This window comes from Apus apus, chromosome Z, assembly GCF_020740795.1.
Source record: "Apus apus isolate bApuApu2 chromosome Z, bApuApu2.pri.cur, whole genome shotgun sequence".
NCBI classification, from domain to species: Eukaryota; Metazoa; Chordata; class Aves; order Apodiformes; family Apodidae; genus Apus; species Apus apus.
In genome coordinates, this window is record NC_067312.1 from 36,535,724 (window position 1) to 36,552,410 (window position 16,687).

Sequence of the window (16,687 nt, forward strand, 5' to 3'; positions counted from 1 at the left end):
ATTCTTAGGTCTGTTTTTCCATACTAAGAGTTTAAGACTGACCTCAAAGTTTACTTCGGTATTCACAGACAAAAAACAAACCAAAGACAAGCCAAGCACATCAAAGGGCTATTGCTGCAGCAGAAAAACCCTCAAATCATCCTATACAGGCACCTGGGGTACACACAACACAAACACACACACTTATAAACTATTTATACTCTCAAGAACTACCAAGACCTTTCTACAGCTACTATTCTAGAGGCATCTCTAAATGAAATGTGGACACTTCAGTTGTTTCATCGTTGGGGTTATGGATAAGAAAACCAAAAATCTATTTACACATTGGCTGGAACTATCTTGTCCCTCAGTCAAAACAAAAATCCTAAAGATAAAAATCCAAGGGTTCTCTCCATCTAGGACTTACTAGAAAAACAAAACAAAATAATAAACTTTTTTGTTATACTAAAGCCAATGTTATTTGGTATTTCCATATCTCAAAAACAGCTGATAAGACTCAGCAAGACAGCTATTTACAACTCTTTCTCTAGGAGACAAAAGGACAGTTGCTCCATAGTGTGCATTTTAAATTGTACAGGAGCCAAAGACTGATGGGGGAAGGGGAAAATCAAATAATCACACACATGGGCCAGCATATTCACGTAACATCTGTTCCAAGCAGTAAAATCTCCAGTGAACAGCATACAAGGTTGGAAAAAGTTATTTCAAAGAGACAGCATTGCTGCTGAACATCCCTATTTTAAAATGTTATATTTTAAAATAGGCAATGATTTTTCAGCTATTGAAGACAATCTTGAGATCTGATGTACATCTAACCTCCTACTGACTCCCATATCTTCCTGCTATGGGTCAAACTCACTGCAAGTGGCTGGGTTGCTTCACAAAAACGAAAAGATTTCAAACACTCATTTGTAAGTGCAGCAAACACGTAACATTCACTTCACTCTGCATCACCCCAACCACACTCCAAGTCTGCTATGTTTCTACACCAGACAAAAGTTCACTGTGTGAGTACAACTCAGAAAATTACATCCCAGGTTAGTGTTTGCTTACGAAAAAACTTTCTCTGGAGATTCACGACTTATGGTCTACAGTTACTACATGGCACATGACTGTGGGACTTGGTATCCTGTCTGTACCTCACTGAAGTCCTTTTGCAGGTGTTTGGGCTGCTTACTTAGGCCAACCCTCACTATGGCTGCTATGGCATGCAATGGAAGACATGGGTTAATCAACATTACAGCCGAATCTGAGCAAGTGACTGGAAACTGAACTCCAATGCTACCCAACCTCCTAAGAGCCCCTATTATTGATGGCAAAGTGTCCAAGTAACTTATCTTCAGTATCCAAGCAGATGGAGATGAATCATAGCCTCACCAGTCAGACAGTTATCTTCAGCACCTTGCTTCCAGCACCTGGTGTAGCTAGGTGCCTTCCTTTTAGGCATTAATCAGTCATTTTACCATTTGAAAGTAAGCACCTTCAATCTAATCCTGAGATTCAATATATCTCAGCTTGTCGTTAGGAAAATTAAAATAATCATACATCCATATATCCCTTAAATGTTGCAAGACCCGCATCAGAGATTGTGAGGCACTCAGGTACAATGCAAACCAGAGAGACACATGTCAAAGAACTTTCATTCCCCCTCCCCTCACTATGTATATTTACTGTTGTGACACATGCTTATCAATGGGCACACTTAAGCATGCCCATCGGTCATTATCTGACAGTTCTTCCAAGTTACAAGATTTGGCACAGCTGGAGAACATGGAAGTCATTGATAACAATGGTTATTGCCCACTGTAGTACATGCACTGCAAGATTAACTAACATATGTCAAAATGACAAGATGCTAAGAAAGAAAATGAAAACTTAAACAATTTATAAGAATGAAGAAAAGGCATGTATGTTGTTTTATTTACAAAGCAAATTGTTGCATTGCAATTTTTATTTGATTCAGTGGCAAGACAGTCTTTCTTCTCCCACATCTTTAATTCATTTTTTCTAACTGAAGAAACTATCTGCTGTTTTGGAAAGGTCCATTTCAAATTCAAAAGGTTCATGGGACTATACCTTTCACCATTTTCTAGGTTGGGGGCTCAATTTTATGCCATGGAGGCTGATGATGCATCACTATATTTCAAACAGTAGCAAAGAATTAACCCCAGAAATGTAAACAAAATTCCTAAAGAACCTAGCTTAAAATTTTACTCCACATAATTATCTGGAAAAGTGTTCAAACACACTTAATAAATTGATCCATTACTATAGTATTTTCTCATATTCTTTCACTTCTATAGATCAAACTTCCATCAGCAGACTCCACTAATACTACAACAGACCATTAGAATTCCTTCTGGGAAAGGAGGAAAACAATTCTGCATTTACAAAAGCCAGAAAAACCATACTTTCATTGCCACCTAATTCTTACAATCATCCCTGTTCTGCATTATTTTTCTCTGATGAACAGTAAGCTCAGAACAAAGATATGTCAAGACCTATTATCACTGGACTATATAAAGAGACTGCAAAAATACCTAGAAATACCTTTTTTTCCTGAAGTTAATTTCCAGGGCAAGCACTAACTTCCAGCAAAACAAATCTCACCTTTGGCCCATGAGATGATTTCTTCTTCACTTCAGAAAAAGGCAAGGAGTTACTGGGAAGGCTGGGGAGATGAAGGCTCAGTCCTGAAGAGAATGATGTGCCATCTGACATTACCATGATCTGTCACAAGAGGGAAAGCACGTCAGTCAAACATTACCAACAGAGATAAAGTGAGCCTCACCTGCCTAAGCACTAACGAATCACACTGATAGGAGAACAGAACTTGAACAAACTGTAACTGTGTTTCTTCTCAACAGAGAATGGCTTAACGAAATGACACTGCCATCCTCTATTTGATAAGGAAATAATATATTTCAATTTTCACACAAATACAACTCAAGCTCCTCAGAAAACAGCATAGCCTGGTTTATTATGGCTCCTTACATGCCACAGCATGTACATCCTTAGCACTCACTCTCTTGTCCTGAACAATCTAGTATATTTGAAAGTTCATCCCATTTAAAAATTCTGTGAACTGCTGATACCCCATAAACATATATATGCAGCAGACTTTGCTTTCAACTAAAGCAAAGTGAAGGAAGACCGTACTGTGCTTCCTAGCACAACTATTAATTTATCTGTAGTTTCAAAACCCTAAATCTCAGACAGCTTACCTGCTGTCTGAAAAGCCCTGCAAAGCTGGAGAGAAGTTGCAGAGCTCTGCATCTGCAAGGAAATGTATCTCTCTTTCCAGAGGTTCCCACGGCAGACGTCACACCTGATTATATGGATGCCCTGTGTGGTCACCCTTGCCTTTTCAGATGACCAAAATATTCTCTTGATACTCGGGATGGGGAGAAACTGACCCCATCACATACCTCATTGCACATCATAATAAAGGAGGAATGGGAAGTGCAAAATTGGGATGTCCAGGATGTAGGTTTGTATACTTCACATTTTATGTCTCCAAGTCAATACTGCATTTAATGCCTACAGCTTCTTCTCCAGGATTTCAATTTTTTTTTAAAAATAATTTTATTTAAACATTGGTCTAAATAAACCCTGTTGCAGCTAACTTAATTCAAAGGACTATATGGTACCTTGGAAAATATTATGGGGCATGTCTATGTAAGAAATTACTTTTATCAGCCTGAAAGCTGAGCATCACCTTTGCACACTGCTGCTAGAATTCAAAGGTGGAGCAATAAGGCAGTAAAGTTGTTCTCCTTCCTTGACCCCAAGTTCATGTATTCAAGAACTTAAAAAAAAAACAACAAACAAACAAACACTAAAAAAAAAAATATATCTTTTAAAGTTACTGATATTTTCAAACATTTTGTGAGGTGGGATTTCACATGTAACAATTCTTCTTCCCAATTCTTCCTTTCCATTTCTCAGATACCTAAACCAGGAAATCAGGAAAGGTTTCCTAAATCAGGAAAGGTTTGTGATGACTAGAGAAAGTCAAACATCACACTCAAGTTCAAGCAGAAAGGTCCAAGGAACAAGAGTCCCATCAGTCTCACTTCAGTCCTTTGGAAGATGTCCTCCTGGAATCCACTTCCAGCCACTTGGATGGGCAAGAACATGACCGAGAGCAGTCAGCATAGATTTACTCAGAACAATCCTGCCCAACTTACAGCCAGATCTATGAAATGTGTATTAGATACATGGATGATGAGATGAGTGACGAACTGTCTGGACTGCTGAACTGAAATGGTTCTCTTTGGCTATGTGAGGTCCAGCTAGAGGCCAGTGACTACCACGTACCTCCAGGATCAATACTTAGCCCAAAACTGTTTAATGTCTTGATTAACAATTCAGTCAGATTGAGTGAACTCTCAGCAAGTTCTCAGATGATACCCAGATAACTATATTTCAGATATCCACTGCTGTCCAGGAGAAGCTCCACCACACAAACATGTGTTCTAGTGACACCAAAGATTGAAATTAATGGACAGTTTTGGGAGGACAGTTATTTTAATAATGCACCTCTGGGTTTGAAGGAGCCACACTCAATCTCATTTTCTCTGTGAAAGGCAAACTGGAGCATCAGTGTGGGCAGCTACTTACATACATCACTAAACTTGGACAAGAAAAAAAACTATCTTTCTTAATATTGCTTTTCTCTGGTTTACATTGTAACTGGGAGGTTTCCCACACCACTACTACTAAGATGTTCCATACAAGTTTTAGCTCAACACAGAGATAAGATAGTAACATTAAAATAAGATTTAACAAGATCTACTCTTAACAATGTATCTAAGAAAAAATTCTGAAAGCAATATAAGACTGAATCATATTGGAGCACATGAATATCATATGCTGGTATTACTTACTATGGTAAACAACTCCTACCACAGGTCAGAAGAACAAGTTTACGCAAGCTACTTTTTACTTTAATTGCTGTTACAGACAGATACATAGGACAGCTTTTTTTCTCTACCCTGGCCCCCCACCTCCCCTTTCTCAGCAGTCCACTCCCAGAGGATGGTTTTTCTCCTTTCATCATTTATGCCAATAAAGTCTTATGCATGCAAGCATTCAAATTGATCTGCTGGTAGCGGTATCTTGCCTCTAGTTCACCAAACCCGCACTCACTATACTGCAGCTGTTGAGCTTGTACTTAAAACCTTTATCTCCCTGTTGCTTTAAAGAAAAGACAGCACTGGTCAAGGGCAAAGACAAAATTTATTTCCCGAAAAAACCACCCACGCAGTGGTTGACAAAATCTATTAGCAGTCACATTGTTGGGTAGGACTTATCCTACCCACTTGACCTAACTGAAGTGACCAGTCTCCCTAAGACCCAAGTTATTGACGCCTTCTAAAGGCATTGCAATTTGCTGGTGAAGAAAACTGAGTACTATGGAACAAAAAAACTGGTATGCACTTAATTTATGTAGTTCCATGCACTGCTGAACAAAAGAAGGTATCGGGGAACAATGGCTCTACACCACCAATTATAATCAGGAACCTTTTGCAACTGCCCCTTTTCCAGCAATTTGGGAAAAATTATGAAATTGTAATACCTGTATATAACTAACAACTGATTCAGAATGCTGACAGAAAACTGGTGTGTTCAAGACAGCACTTACTAACCAACACACATTTGACAGCTTAGACTACCCAGACACCCAACAAAAACCACCCATTTCCAAGACACAAAACTGAGGGTTTTGGATCCCAGTACAGAAAGCATGACCAACAGCTTCAGAATGTTCCATGGAAGCTGGTGTTCTCTTACTGCCAATTGTGCAACCACCAATGTGCAGGGGTCATAGATCTACCACCCCACCTGGATACGTACACAATTAGAAACTGCATGAGCTTTCACAGTTGCTCCAGATCAACACAATCTCCTTATGAAGGCACATTAGAGATTCTGCAGGGGAATAAAGCAACAAGCTGTTGTCTGTCCCCTACTCATTTTTCTGAGTGAAAGGAGGCCACCAATTAAGAGGGAATAATCTCGCCCCAAACAGATCCATACCAAGCTACCCGTCATAGTTTCATTTACTGAGCTCATAATCAACAAACAATTCCATACAGCAGCCTCCTCAGAAAAGGTTGGTGAGCTTCCCCACAACGAGCTGCAGAAAAACTCAAATAGAACCTTCAGTACCAGCTACAAGGTACCTGTTGAAACTCCATGCAAAATGAACCATTACCACAATATTTTTTCAGCCCTGCACATGAATTATGCAGCAGTAGCAAATAAATGGACTTTGATCCTGGACTGCTGCATCCCATGTCATTTTACAGTGAAGATCAAGGTCAGTCACCACTGAAAGCACTAAGTATAACAAAAATTCAGTAGTCCTAAACGATAATTATTCCTATTTAAACCTAGAAAAATCACAAAGAAAACTTTTTAGAATTCTTTCAAGTAATTTGCTTGTGAAGTAATATACAGTTTAAGAAAATTCAGCTACTTAATTACAAACAGGACAAGATTAAAGACAATTTCTTCCCCTGGGCAGCATTATACCTAAGGCTGACTCTGGGTAGAAGGCAACTATTCCAACTGACACAGAGGAATTGCAAGAAAAGAGGGAGGATGGAGAAAGGAGGAAAATCTCCAATATTTCATCTTTGTAATATGGATTAGGAACTGAGGTTTTAGAACAGAAATTATATAGGCATCTTGAAGCCTATGAAACGAGATTTCTCAGATGTTAAATAGTAAAACCACAAGGATTTGAAAAAAACTCAGAAACCAGAATGCAATGGTTTTTGGCAAAATCTGAATTTTTACCTTGATATTGTTTTATAAAAATTGTACCCCTTAGAGTGATTCTCTCTCTTTACTCATCAACTCGTCACCTGTCTTCAAGGAAGGACTTAGCTTGCTACAGAAGCAGAGCTGCTTGTATTTCCAAATTAATTTTACAGAAAGCAGACAAAAAGAAGAGCACTGTTGCTAAAAATAACCATTACTACTCTGTAAGTGACCTATTCCTTGCATCCTCTAGATGTGAAACCTCAAACTGTATTATTAATAGCTATGTGCATTTGTAACTACGTTATGAATTTTACTATATTTGTTCATAAAAGTAACTGTTCTCTAAGGGGCATCTACGTGGCTTTTCCCTTTATGCAAGAAAATTCAACTACTATATATTGTCCATATATATATACTTTTGGATTAACCAACTCATTTTGAATTTCCTTCCAAAAGGTGGAAGCATTACACAGTCCAAACATTTTTATTTATATATTTGCAGGTATGAGAAAGAAGGCTATATTAAATTGCTGTTAACATGGACTGAAAATATTTTCACTACTTTTTCCTGCAAGAATCAAAATAAAGTTACTCATTATACCATATTCAAACATGTGATACCTGACCAAGTCTATGTTTCCAAAGGCAAAAATCAATTTAACTGTTAGGTAGCTGTCACTAAGCATCTTCAAAACTAATTTATTTCTATTTGCTCAATAAGCAGATTAGGTATAATCTTCAATTCTTTCTTGAAATTCAAAAACTTGCAAGCCAAAAAAGCAACAGAATCAGCACTTCTGACAATATAAAATACAACAATGGAGTCATACCCTATTTCTGAATAGTTTCAGTGGGATTCAACATTCAAAATTTACTTAAAATTTGAATATTAGTTTTTAATTACTATGCTTTCCCAGTCAGTGTCACCCACCTTTCCATACCCATTTAGAGGAATCACAGTGCCACCTCTTCCCCCTCAGACTCTTTTATGCTTGGAAGCTGAAATTAATCAGAAAAGGTAACTGACAAACCTAGGAATAAATCAACCATGTAAGGATCAATGCTTACTGGGGTTTACTTGATGAAAACTCCAATTGTACTGTACCTACTCAAGAATCATCTTGTGCTGTGTCTAGAGGATGAGCCATGTAAAAGACTACATTTATACAGTTCTGTCACTATCAGTAGCTTGACAATTTGCTTGGTAAGAAATGGATTAACTAAAAGTCATCGCTGGCATAGAAATTGTCTTTGGGCATTATGCTATACACTGTTAATTCATGTGAGTCATGTCTCTATACATACTAGCTTCATATCATTAGGTGAAACACTGATTAAGTGGTGTAAAAAATTCTCAGTTGTATCACTTCCACAGCGAACTTACAAAAAGAAATGTTATTTAGAATATTTATGTAGAGAGGGTACATCAACAAGTACATGGAATGATTTGACTGAATTTGCCTAGTGTAATCTTGAAAATATTGTACTACTTCTGTAAACATTTCTTCTGACATTTATGAGAACAAGGTCAACCGAAAATAGTAAGTGGTAGAGATCAACTTGAACATACCTACATCTTTTCAGGGAGCTGGGGTAAGCTCAGTGTAGAAAATATGGTGGAAAACTTTGTCAAAAAGAGCTTTCCAAATTGGATACGCCATTGCAAGATCGAACTAAAAGATCTCTATTTAACATAGTGACTACAGAAATAAAATCCCTGTAGCCAAATCAAATCCTTCTTTTAAGGACTGAAAAAAATAATTCTCAGATTAGAAGAGAAATTAGTAAATTGGTGACCTCCTACTAACAATGACTGACTGCACATTTATGCTTCAATCCTGGTGACATCAAATAAAATGCTAAGATAGAAATATTCCACAGAGGTAATGTGCTTGTGTGGTACCACCCCAAATGTCCTGTTTGCCTTAACTGAAGTGGCCACAGTAGCACTGCAAAGCTGTGCTACAGTTGTGTTCTCACTCATTTAATTATTCAGAATATTCAAATGTAACTCCTACTCTCTCCTAGTGAACTGCAGGATAATGACTCAGAGTTTTGGGCATGTGAAAGATGGGATACATATGGTGAAGGGTAATAATGGGAATGCGCTGAGACTGCTAGCACTTAATTTTCAAACAATAAAAACTATAGGTTTTTAGCCTAAAAGACAAAAGAACACTGGCTGTAGCAAGTGTCCCTGACCAGCTTGCATTTGGGATGCCACAAGATGTATGTGAGGGAAAAAGGAAGTCATGGGCATCCCAATAGTAATTAAAGGAATCTGCAAGAGACAAGCACATAGGCAAACCTATACTCAATATGGCAGCATGTAGGTGCCAGGCGAGGCTGCACTTTTGCCTTCAGAAGGACATGCGATTTGTAATATACAAATGTTTATGGAACTGAAAAATAAAGAATCTTGATTAGTAGTTTACACCAGTGGAACAGCACATTCCATGACTTTTGCTGAAAGAAAGCCAAACAACTAATGAGAGATCTGTCTTTCGAGGTGCATAGAAATCAAGCAATTTACACCATTGTTTCAAAGCATGTAATCAAAAGGGTGCCATTTTAAAGTGGTTTTCTTAAAGCTTTCTACATTAGTAGGGCACCTCATTCATTCCAAGGACACAAACTTCATTTTGCCTCAATTGTTGCCTGTCAAGAAAATGTACTGATTTGTTATTTCTACTTTTTATTGAAGACAAGCACAAGCTAGAATTTTTTTTTTTTTTAATTTTCAGTGCAAAACACATCTTGTATTTCATTATCCTGTAGATGCTTTTCTCAGCCTATAGCATGGAAGTTAAAAGTGAGTTATGTTTCATGAATTCACAGAATGTCTTAGGTTGGAAGGGACCTCTAAAGGTCACCTAGTCCAACCCCCCTACAATAAGCAGGGACATCTCACATTAGACAAGATTGCTCAGAGCCCATCAAGCCTGACCTTGAATAGCTCCAGGGATGGGGCCTCCAAAACCTCTCTAGGCAACCTGTTCCAGTGATCGACCACCCTCATATCAAAGAACTTCTTCCCAACCTAAATCTACCCTTCCCTAGCTTGAAACCATTACTCCTTGTCCTGTTGTTATGTACCCTGGTGAACAGGTCTTCCCCAGTCTTCTTCTAGGCCCCTTTCAGGTACTGGAAGGGCACCATAAGGTATTTCCAGAGTCCTTTCTTCAGGCTGAACAACCCTAATTCACTCAGTTACCTATTCTACTTACACTTTAAAGCAACACCAGCTTTCCTGGGTTTCTACTGTGGTCAAAGAAAATCTTGTGTACAGCATTTCTTAATAGTGTAACAGGCCTTTCAATACTGGGAGATGTAAGCCCTTGACAGATGGAATGCTATTACATCATCTCTGCCAAACTCCTGCATCAGTAAGACTAGAAAGGGAAGCACAAAACATCAGTAGCTTAAAAGCAAACAAAAAAAATCCCAAAACAAAGCAAAAAAGAAAACAAAACAAAAAAACAGGGACCCATTTCTTGGAAGGAAATTGGGAAAACTGAGAATAAAAAAAAGGCAAGGAGCTTGCAGCCTCCAAAAGACAATGAGGCAACACATTTAAAGAATGACCGGGCTGATAAATTTAGGGACAGAATTTGATCAAAACACCCAACATTTAATTGTTTACGATGAGGCAACATTTTTGCTTTTGTTAACTCAAGAAACATAAAATTAGAAAGCACAGAAAATGGGAAATAAAAAGGATGCTTCCTATTTTCCCTTTCTAACCAGCCTCACCACCCACAAAGTCCTTTTATGATTTAGATGTTCACACTTGGGGGTAAAACTTGTCCATTTCCAACTAACCTGATACAATTAATATTAAAGCAGTAGCTCATTAAGTTTTCCAGAATGCAGTCTTGATGTTTTACTTGCAAACATACTAAAGAGCCAATACATCCTCCAGACAGGGATACCCTCTTGCACCTAATAAACACAAACATAAAACACAGCCCATGCTTCTATTTCAATATAACTACAGCTGTAGCAGTTCTCTTCTCCAGAAGGGTAACACTCAGGAGCAGGGCTGCCAACAGGAGGGACCCAGACAGTCTGAAGGGGTGTGTTAACAGCAGCCTCATGTAATACAAAAGGACAAATGGCAAATGCCAAGCCCTGTCCCAGCGAGGCATAGCACTGCAGCCATAAGACTAGGGCTGGGAAACAGCTCTGGGGGCTGGCCCTGGGCATTGCAGGGCAGCAACTTGAGCCATGGCCACCCACATGCCTAGGCAGCAAAAGGACAAGCAGTGCCTAGAGTCTCATGAGCAGGTGACAGCTCCGAAAGCCAGGGGAGGGCAAGGACTGTACTCTCTGCTCGGTGCTTGTCAGACCCCACCTAGGTACTGCCTCCAACTTGGGTCCCCAACACAGAAATGCCACCAACAAAATGGTGGGAGGTGAGGGGCGGCTACTGAGACAGTGGGGCTGGTGGTCCCTGCCAGCCTGAATGATTCTGGCATTGTACGAAACACAGCAGAATGGTTTCCACTAACAGACAAAATGTAAATTTAAAGGTTTGGCTGTCCCTCCAAGTGGGCAAACTTCCTTTGGGCTTTTTCTTATCAATTAGATAGAAGTCTTGGTAAATTTTCTGGATCAGACTGTGTAGCTTATTATACAAATTTAGGTAGGTATATTTATACTTACATTTTCTAACTTGTTCTGCCTTATAACTACTTAATTTATTCTGCTTAATATAGAACAATTTCTCTTTAAATGAGATACATTTTCTTATTACTTCCTCCCATCACAGTAGCTTGGCGGTACTTCATCTCTGGAAAGTCAAGCAAACAATGCTTCATGGATTAGGTCTAAGTTCTGCTTTTGCAGAAGTAAACATGAATTGCTTGGTTTTGGAGACAGATACCTAATCATGTATGTAAGACAGGCATACACTCATTTGCTCACCCATTCCACTTAAAGACAACAAGCACTGAGCTCTTACATGAAGTTAATCACAAAAACACTTCATTTCGTTTCCCTGTCAGGTCAGTCTTTATTCTATTATTCAAGCATCAGCAATAAGCATCAACATCTTTATTGTGATGGCTTTTGACACGAGTGCAGGACTCACCCCTCCTGCCTTTAGCAGCTTTCTTCTGAATTCCTCTGTTGGGTTGTTGAATGTGAGTTTTTCACAGCGGAGGTGATTTACAGGTGGGTGGCCTTCAAGGTGCAGGAATAAGTCATAGTCAAATCGAACTTTCTTGGGTTCTTCCTGAGGGTTAAAAATAACCAGACTGAAACATCTAGGACCAAAACTAACTAAGACAAAAACAAGGGCTACATAAGGCTGTCAATTAAAATTATAATTATGTCACTTTTAACCATTCTCTGAGTTCTTACACACATGGTGGAATTTACCAGGCATCCGCTGAGCTACAGTGAATCAGTGAACCACCTAGCAGCTCATGAGAACACATGACAAAATGCATGAACTTGACATGGCTTAATTGAACGTGTTATGTTAGGCGTAGGCTACAGACACACACATAGGCAAGTATCATGATTCAGCTGACACAGGATAACTCAGCCACCAACACAATCACACTTCTGAGCCCTAGACAGTACTTCCAGACACTGCAGTAAGTTTTAAATGCAAATTTTCCCACTGAAGCCAAACACTTAGTTTTTTCATGAACTGTAGAAAGGGGTAAGAATGGAAATGCTGCAGCCAATCATATTTGATCTCCTATGTATGGGATCTGCTCATTTATTAATGAAACTTCATTGCCTTGAACAAGTACGGCCAGCTATATTTCAAGTGTTCCACAACAGCTTCTAAGTGATTAAAATTCTGTGCCACTGCAGTGAAGAAAATGAAACTGAATGTTCCCTGTACCAATATGGAGAGAAAGAAAAGGCAAATTTATCTTGGAAGAAATCATCAGTGCTCTGATGTCCTGAGAAAGTTTCCACTGAAAAACAACCCTAGTGGCATTGAATAGAACTCACTTCAAAACACCAGAGAAAAGATCCTTAGTATGTTTTGTGTTATGCATTTATGCAGTCCCTTCTAGAAGCTAAGTCACATGCTCTTTTAAAGGCATTAAGTAGTTCTTCCAAAGGTGCAAGAGAAGCCACAAAACTAATGTCAGTCTTAGAGCAGAGAACAAGTAAAAGGTCAAATTCAGGAAAAGGTTTAGCAAAAAGGCAATCATGAGAGACGAGGAGCAAGAAATACAGCAAAATCTTGGCAACATACCCAACACTGCATGTAACCAAACCAAAACCAGAACATGTGCTCTGTTCAGTGACACATTTTAAAAATTCACACTAAAAAAAACCTTTAGTTTTTATTCTGAATCTCAAGGATATGAAGAACAGCCTAGAAATCTCAGTTATTCTAAAAGTTAAATCATGCTTCAACACAGCCAAGGGACATCCTCATTGTTCTATCTCTAGACTTAGGAGCAGAGACAACGGAAGGTATTTGAAATAAAAGGCCTGCAGTAGTCTGTTTCTGAACACACAAGAGAGCAGTACCCTTAGATGAATTATTTTCTTGATGGACCATTTTCAGAGGCAACCACGGTTGAAGATACTTGTTATTCTTAGAAAGATTAACATATGATTTCTTGCAGAAAGAAAACTCAAGTGATTTAATCCCAGTCTGGTTAGAAAACTGTGATTTGCTACAGCTGATTAGTTGGTACCAGTCGCTTGGCCATAAAAGCAGCTAAAAAAAAATAATAAACAGAGTCTTCAAATAACTCCATGAAAAGACAGATTAACATAACCAGTGACTTCAAAGCTGACTTTACTGTCAAAGGATTCCCAGTACCACTGCTATTATTTAAAAATGGCATGATAGTGAAGGCAGAACATAATGCATTTTATGAGCTTTATCTTAAATTGACTGTATGTTCCAGAGCAAGAGACTTTTGCTCTAAAAGCATTTTTTAAGGACTTTGCCTAACAACTATAGCCTGCTGCTGCTGAATTTGGGAGAGGGCTTGATTTCCCTAATTCTTTAACACTTGGCATATTTAACATCAGGGTGAAATGCCTATTAAATGTTCTACCCATTTCTGCTTAGTCCTGGGAACAGGCATCTTGTAATTCTCCATGGTCCAGGTGGTTTCCTGTACCCCCTGCCTTCTCTGTTCATTAGGGCACTTTCTGAACCAGAAATTGAAAAGTTGTCTACCTTTTGAATAAGTGATGATGGTCTCTCTCCTCTTCCTCCTTCTGTCTATCTCCTTTTTTTCTGCACTGGATTACCTGTGAAGTGGCTTAGGGGAGGAAGAGTAGCTGAGCCAGGAGAAAGCATTAATTTGCCTCAGGAATGCCAGCTCAACTTTTGTCTCACTTTTCCTTTGTATTGTACCAACCCCAGGGCAGGGGTGTGAAGCTGTGTGAAGAGCTAGCTGACTCACAGTCCAAATGCTGCTGGTATTCCATGACACCAAAACAGGGGTGAGGGATGTTTGAAAACTTCCTAATTCCACATGCTGCTTGAGGGTGAGGTGAGTTGTAATCACTGCTGCCCTCTTGATCTCAGTCTAAGCCACAGCTCCTGCTGGAGAACTCCTGAGACTTGCAGGTCTCCATAGTCAGCAAAGGCAGCCAAAAGTCTGAGTGGAAAACAAAAAAAGAAATGTCGGGCAGGAAGCTTGCTGTAGAGATGCTTCAACGATTGACCCACTGTCTTCTGACTTTTGTCTGCCCAGTTTTGGGGTGATTTTTTTAACAGAGGAGTTAAAAGAGAATGGGTTCCTTATAATCACATTTCCTGAATGCATCAAAACTGTTTCTCTAACCAAGACAGAGCTACAAAGCACACCGGAAGAGTCAGTCAACTCACTGAGCTAATTTTGTTTCCTTTTCCAACAGCAAAGAGGGCAGACTAAGCCCTGCTCTTCACAGATTGATACAGGGAACATTTCAGAATTATCTGCTTGAAAGCTACAATGTACAGTGCCTGAGTAGAATTATCCAAACCTCACACCTTGACAGAGTTTTCTGCACAATACAAAAGAATACTGGAATAACTGCTGGAAGGCATACACAGCTAACAAAGTTGTACTCTAACACAAATTTTAAGTGGCAAGGATTCCAGCAAAAGTCTTTTACTATGCATTTCTGTCTTCTTTCAGTTTTATTTTTTCACCAAGCATTCAACACATTAAAGATGTAACACGGATTTGATTGAAATAATTATGTTAAACTACATCTTGGTAATAGAAAACAAACACATGGGTATAATGTAAGTGCATGCGAGATGTATCAGCTCCACTGAGGCAGATGACATAAAAAGAACCTAAAATATTGCCATTTTTAAGGTAGTGTACATTAAGCCATACAAACTTTTTGCTCTTCAATTCCACCCAAATCCAGCCTTTTAATCTCCATGAGTTATTAATAATACAATCCCTGTTAGGTAGATTAAAGGAAATCTCTGGTTTTGCTACCTGAAAGACCCACAGTAAGTGCAGTATTTACTTAGACTCAGAATTTGAGATGGTACTATAATGCAAGCTTTGTAGAATGGCAGTGGGTTTGTCTTTGAAGTGTGCCCCTGGTAATGTTGAGTAGAATCAAGGTTCACATGCAGACTAAAGAATGTTTTTTCAGACTAAGTATGCAGGATTAAGAAAAAAAAAATGCTGTTTTGAAAGATTAAAACCTGAACAAATTAAAAATAATGGTGATACTAAAATAGAATGAGTTTATTATTAAATCAACATAATCAATATCAGTTTCCTTTCTTGAAGTTGAAGAGGCGCTTGAATTCCCTTAAGCATTATCTAAAGTCTGTCTACTTGCGAGTAGGACTAGTAATTCTCCTGAATAATTATATTCAAGTTGTTTATTTTATAAAGTGATTCTAATTTCAGAGTTATCTACTAAATACAATTATGCCTTTTTAAAAGTTAGTGACTTTGAACTGAGGAACAGCACTGACAAAGAGCCTAATTTAAACTGAGTTTATGAATTAAACCAGGAATATTTAAAAAAACCCTGACTTCCACGTGATTTGGGTTCTTTAATGAAAAGTATGTGATTCTATACCTTGTTTTTGAAGTAAACCTCAATTGGTAATATGAATCCAGCATACCCAGATTCTTCAACTTTGTAGGGTGGATCCTTGCACACTGAAAAAAAGAGAAAAACCTGTATGTAACACAATAAAGGAATGCTTAAATGCACAAACAAAACATGAGCTGTGACAACAGTTCTATGGCAGCGTAATTTAAAAATTGCACACATAGACTAGGATGTATCTGAGCACAACTCCACATAATTTTGCAAGCAAATTATTCCTGCCTGTATACAACCTACAGTTTAGGGATAGCAATTTTTTATTTTTTTTTTTTCAGACTTTCAGACTGTTAAAGCAGACAGGGACTTCAACACCAGGTGCACCCATTCAGTATCCATAATGGCTAAAAAGGTACTGCAGCCAAGGCTAGTTCTACAAAGAACTAGCAAGCTAGTTCAAGGCTAGAATGGAAAACATACAAGACTCCACCCTGAGAAATTTAAACATGTAGAGGGCAGGAGATCTGCCATTCACATATTTTCACATAGTCATAGCCTAATGCTAATAACACCCTAATCATAATAAATGTAACTTAAAATAAATATAATAATTTAATTAGAACCAATCCTAATAAAATTGAAGTCTGTGTTAATGGGGTGAGGGGGAACACAGCACAACATTCTAGCATATCAAGGATAACCTCAGAAAGGTTAACTATTCAATTACGTTAAAACAGTATCCAGGTCTACCCTACAAGATTCAGACTTCTTTAACATTACAGTGAGTGTTCCTAGCTCCAATATACAGTTTTTTCCTTTTTTAGTTCCATGAAAACCCCACAGTATTGAACATGAGCTCATGGATAAAAGTAGTGCTAGGCTGCCAATTCCAGCCAGTTACAAAAAGCAG

The 16,687-nt window shown here is 38.5% G+C and overlaps 1 protein-coding gene across 6 annotated transcripts in view; it reads right to left on the reverse strand.

Annotated features, from left to right (window-relative positions):
* MLLT3 (MLLT3 super elongation complex subunit) overlaps window positions 1–16,687 on the reverse strand; it is a 162,248-nt gene that overhangs the window by 92,405 nt on the left and 53,156 nt on the right. For all 6 annotated transcript variants that reach the window (XM_051642871.1, XM_051642868.1, XM_051642870.1 and 3 more), the window contains exons 3-5: window positions 15,808–15,890; window positions 11,867–12,010; window positions 2,611–2,730 (exon numbers count right to left, since the gene is read on the reverse strand). In XM_051642871.1, coding sequence (XP_051498831.1) covers window positions 2,611–2,730; window positions 11,867–12,010; window positions 15,808–15,890 — 347 coding nt within the window. The remainder of the gene's footprint in view (window positions 1–2,610; window positions 2,731–11,866; window positions 12,011–15,807; window positions 15,891–16,687) is intronic.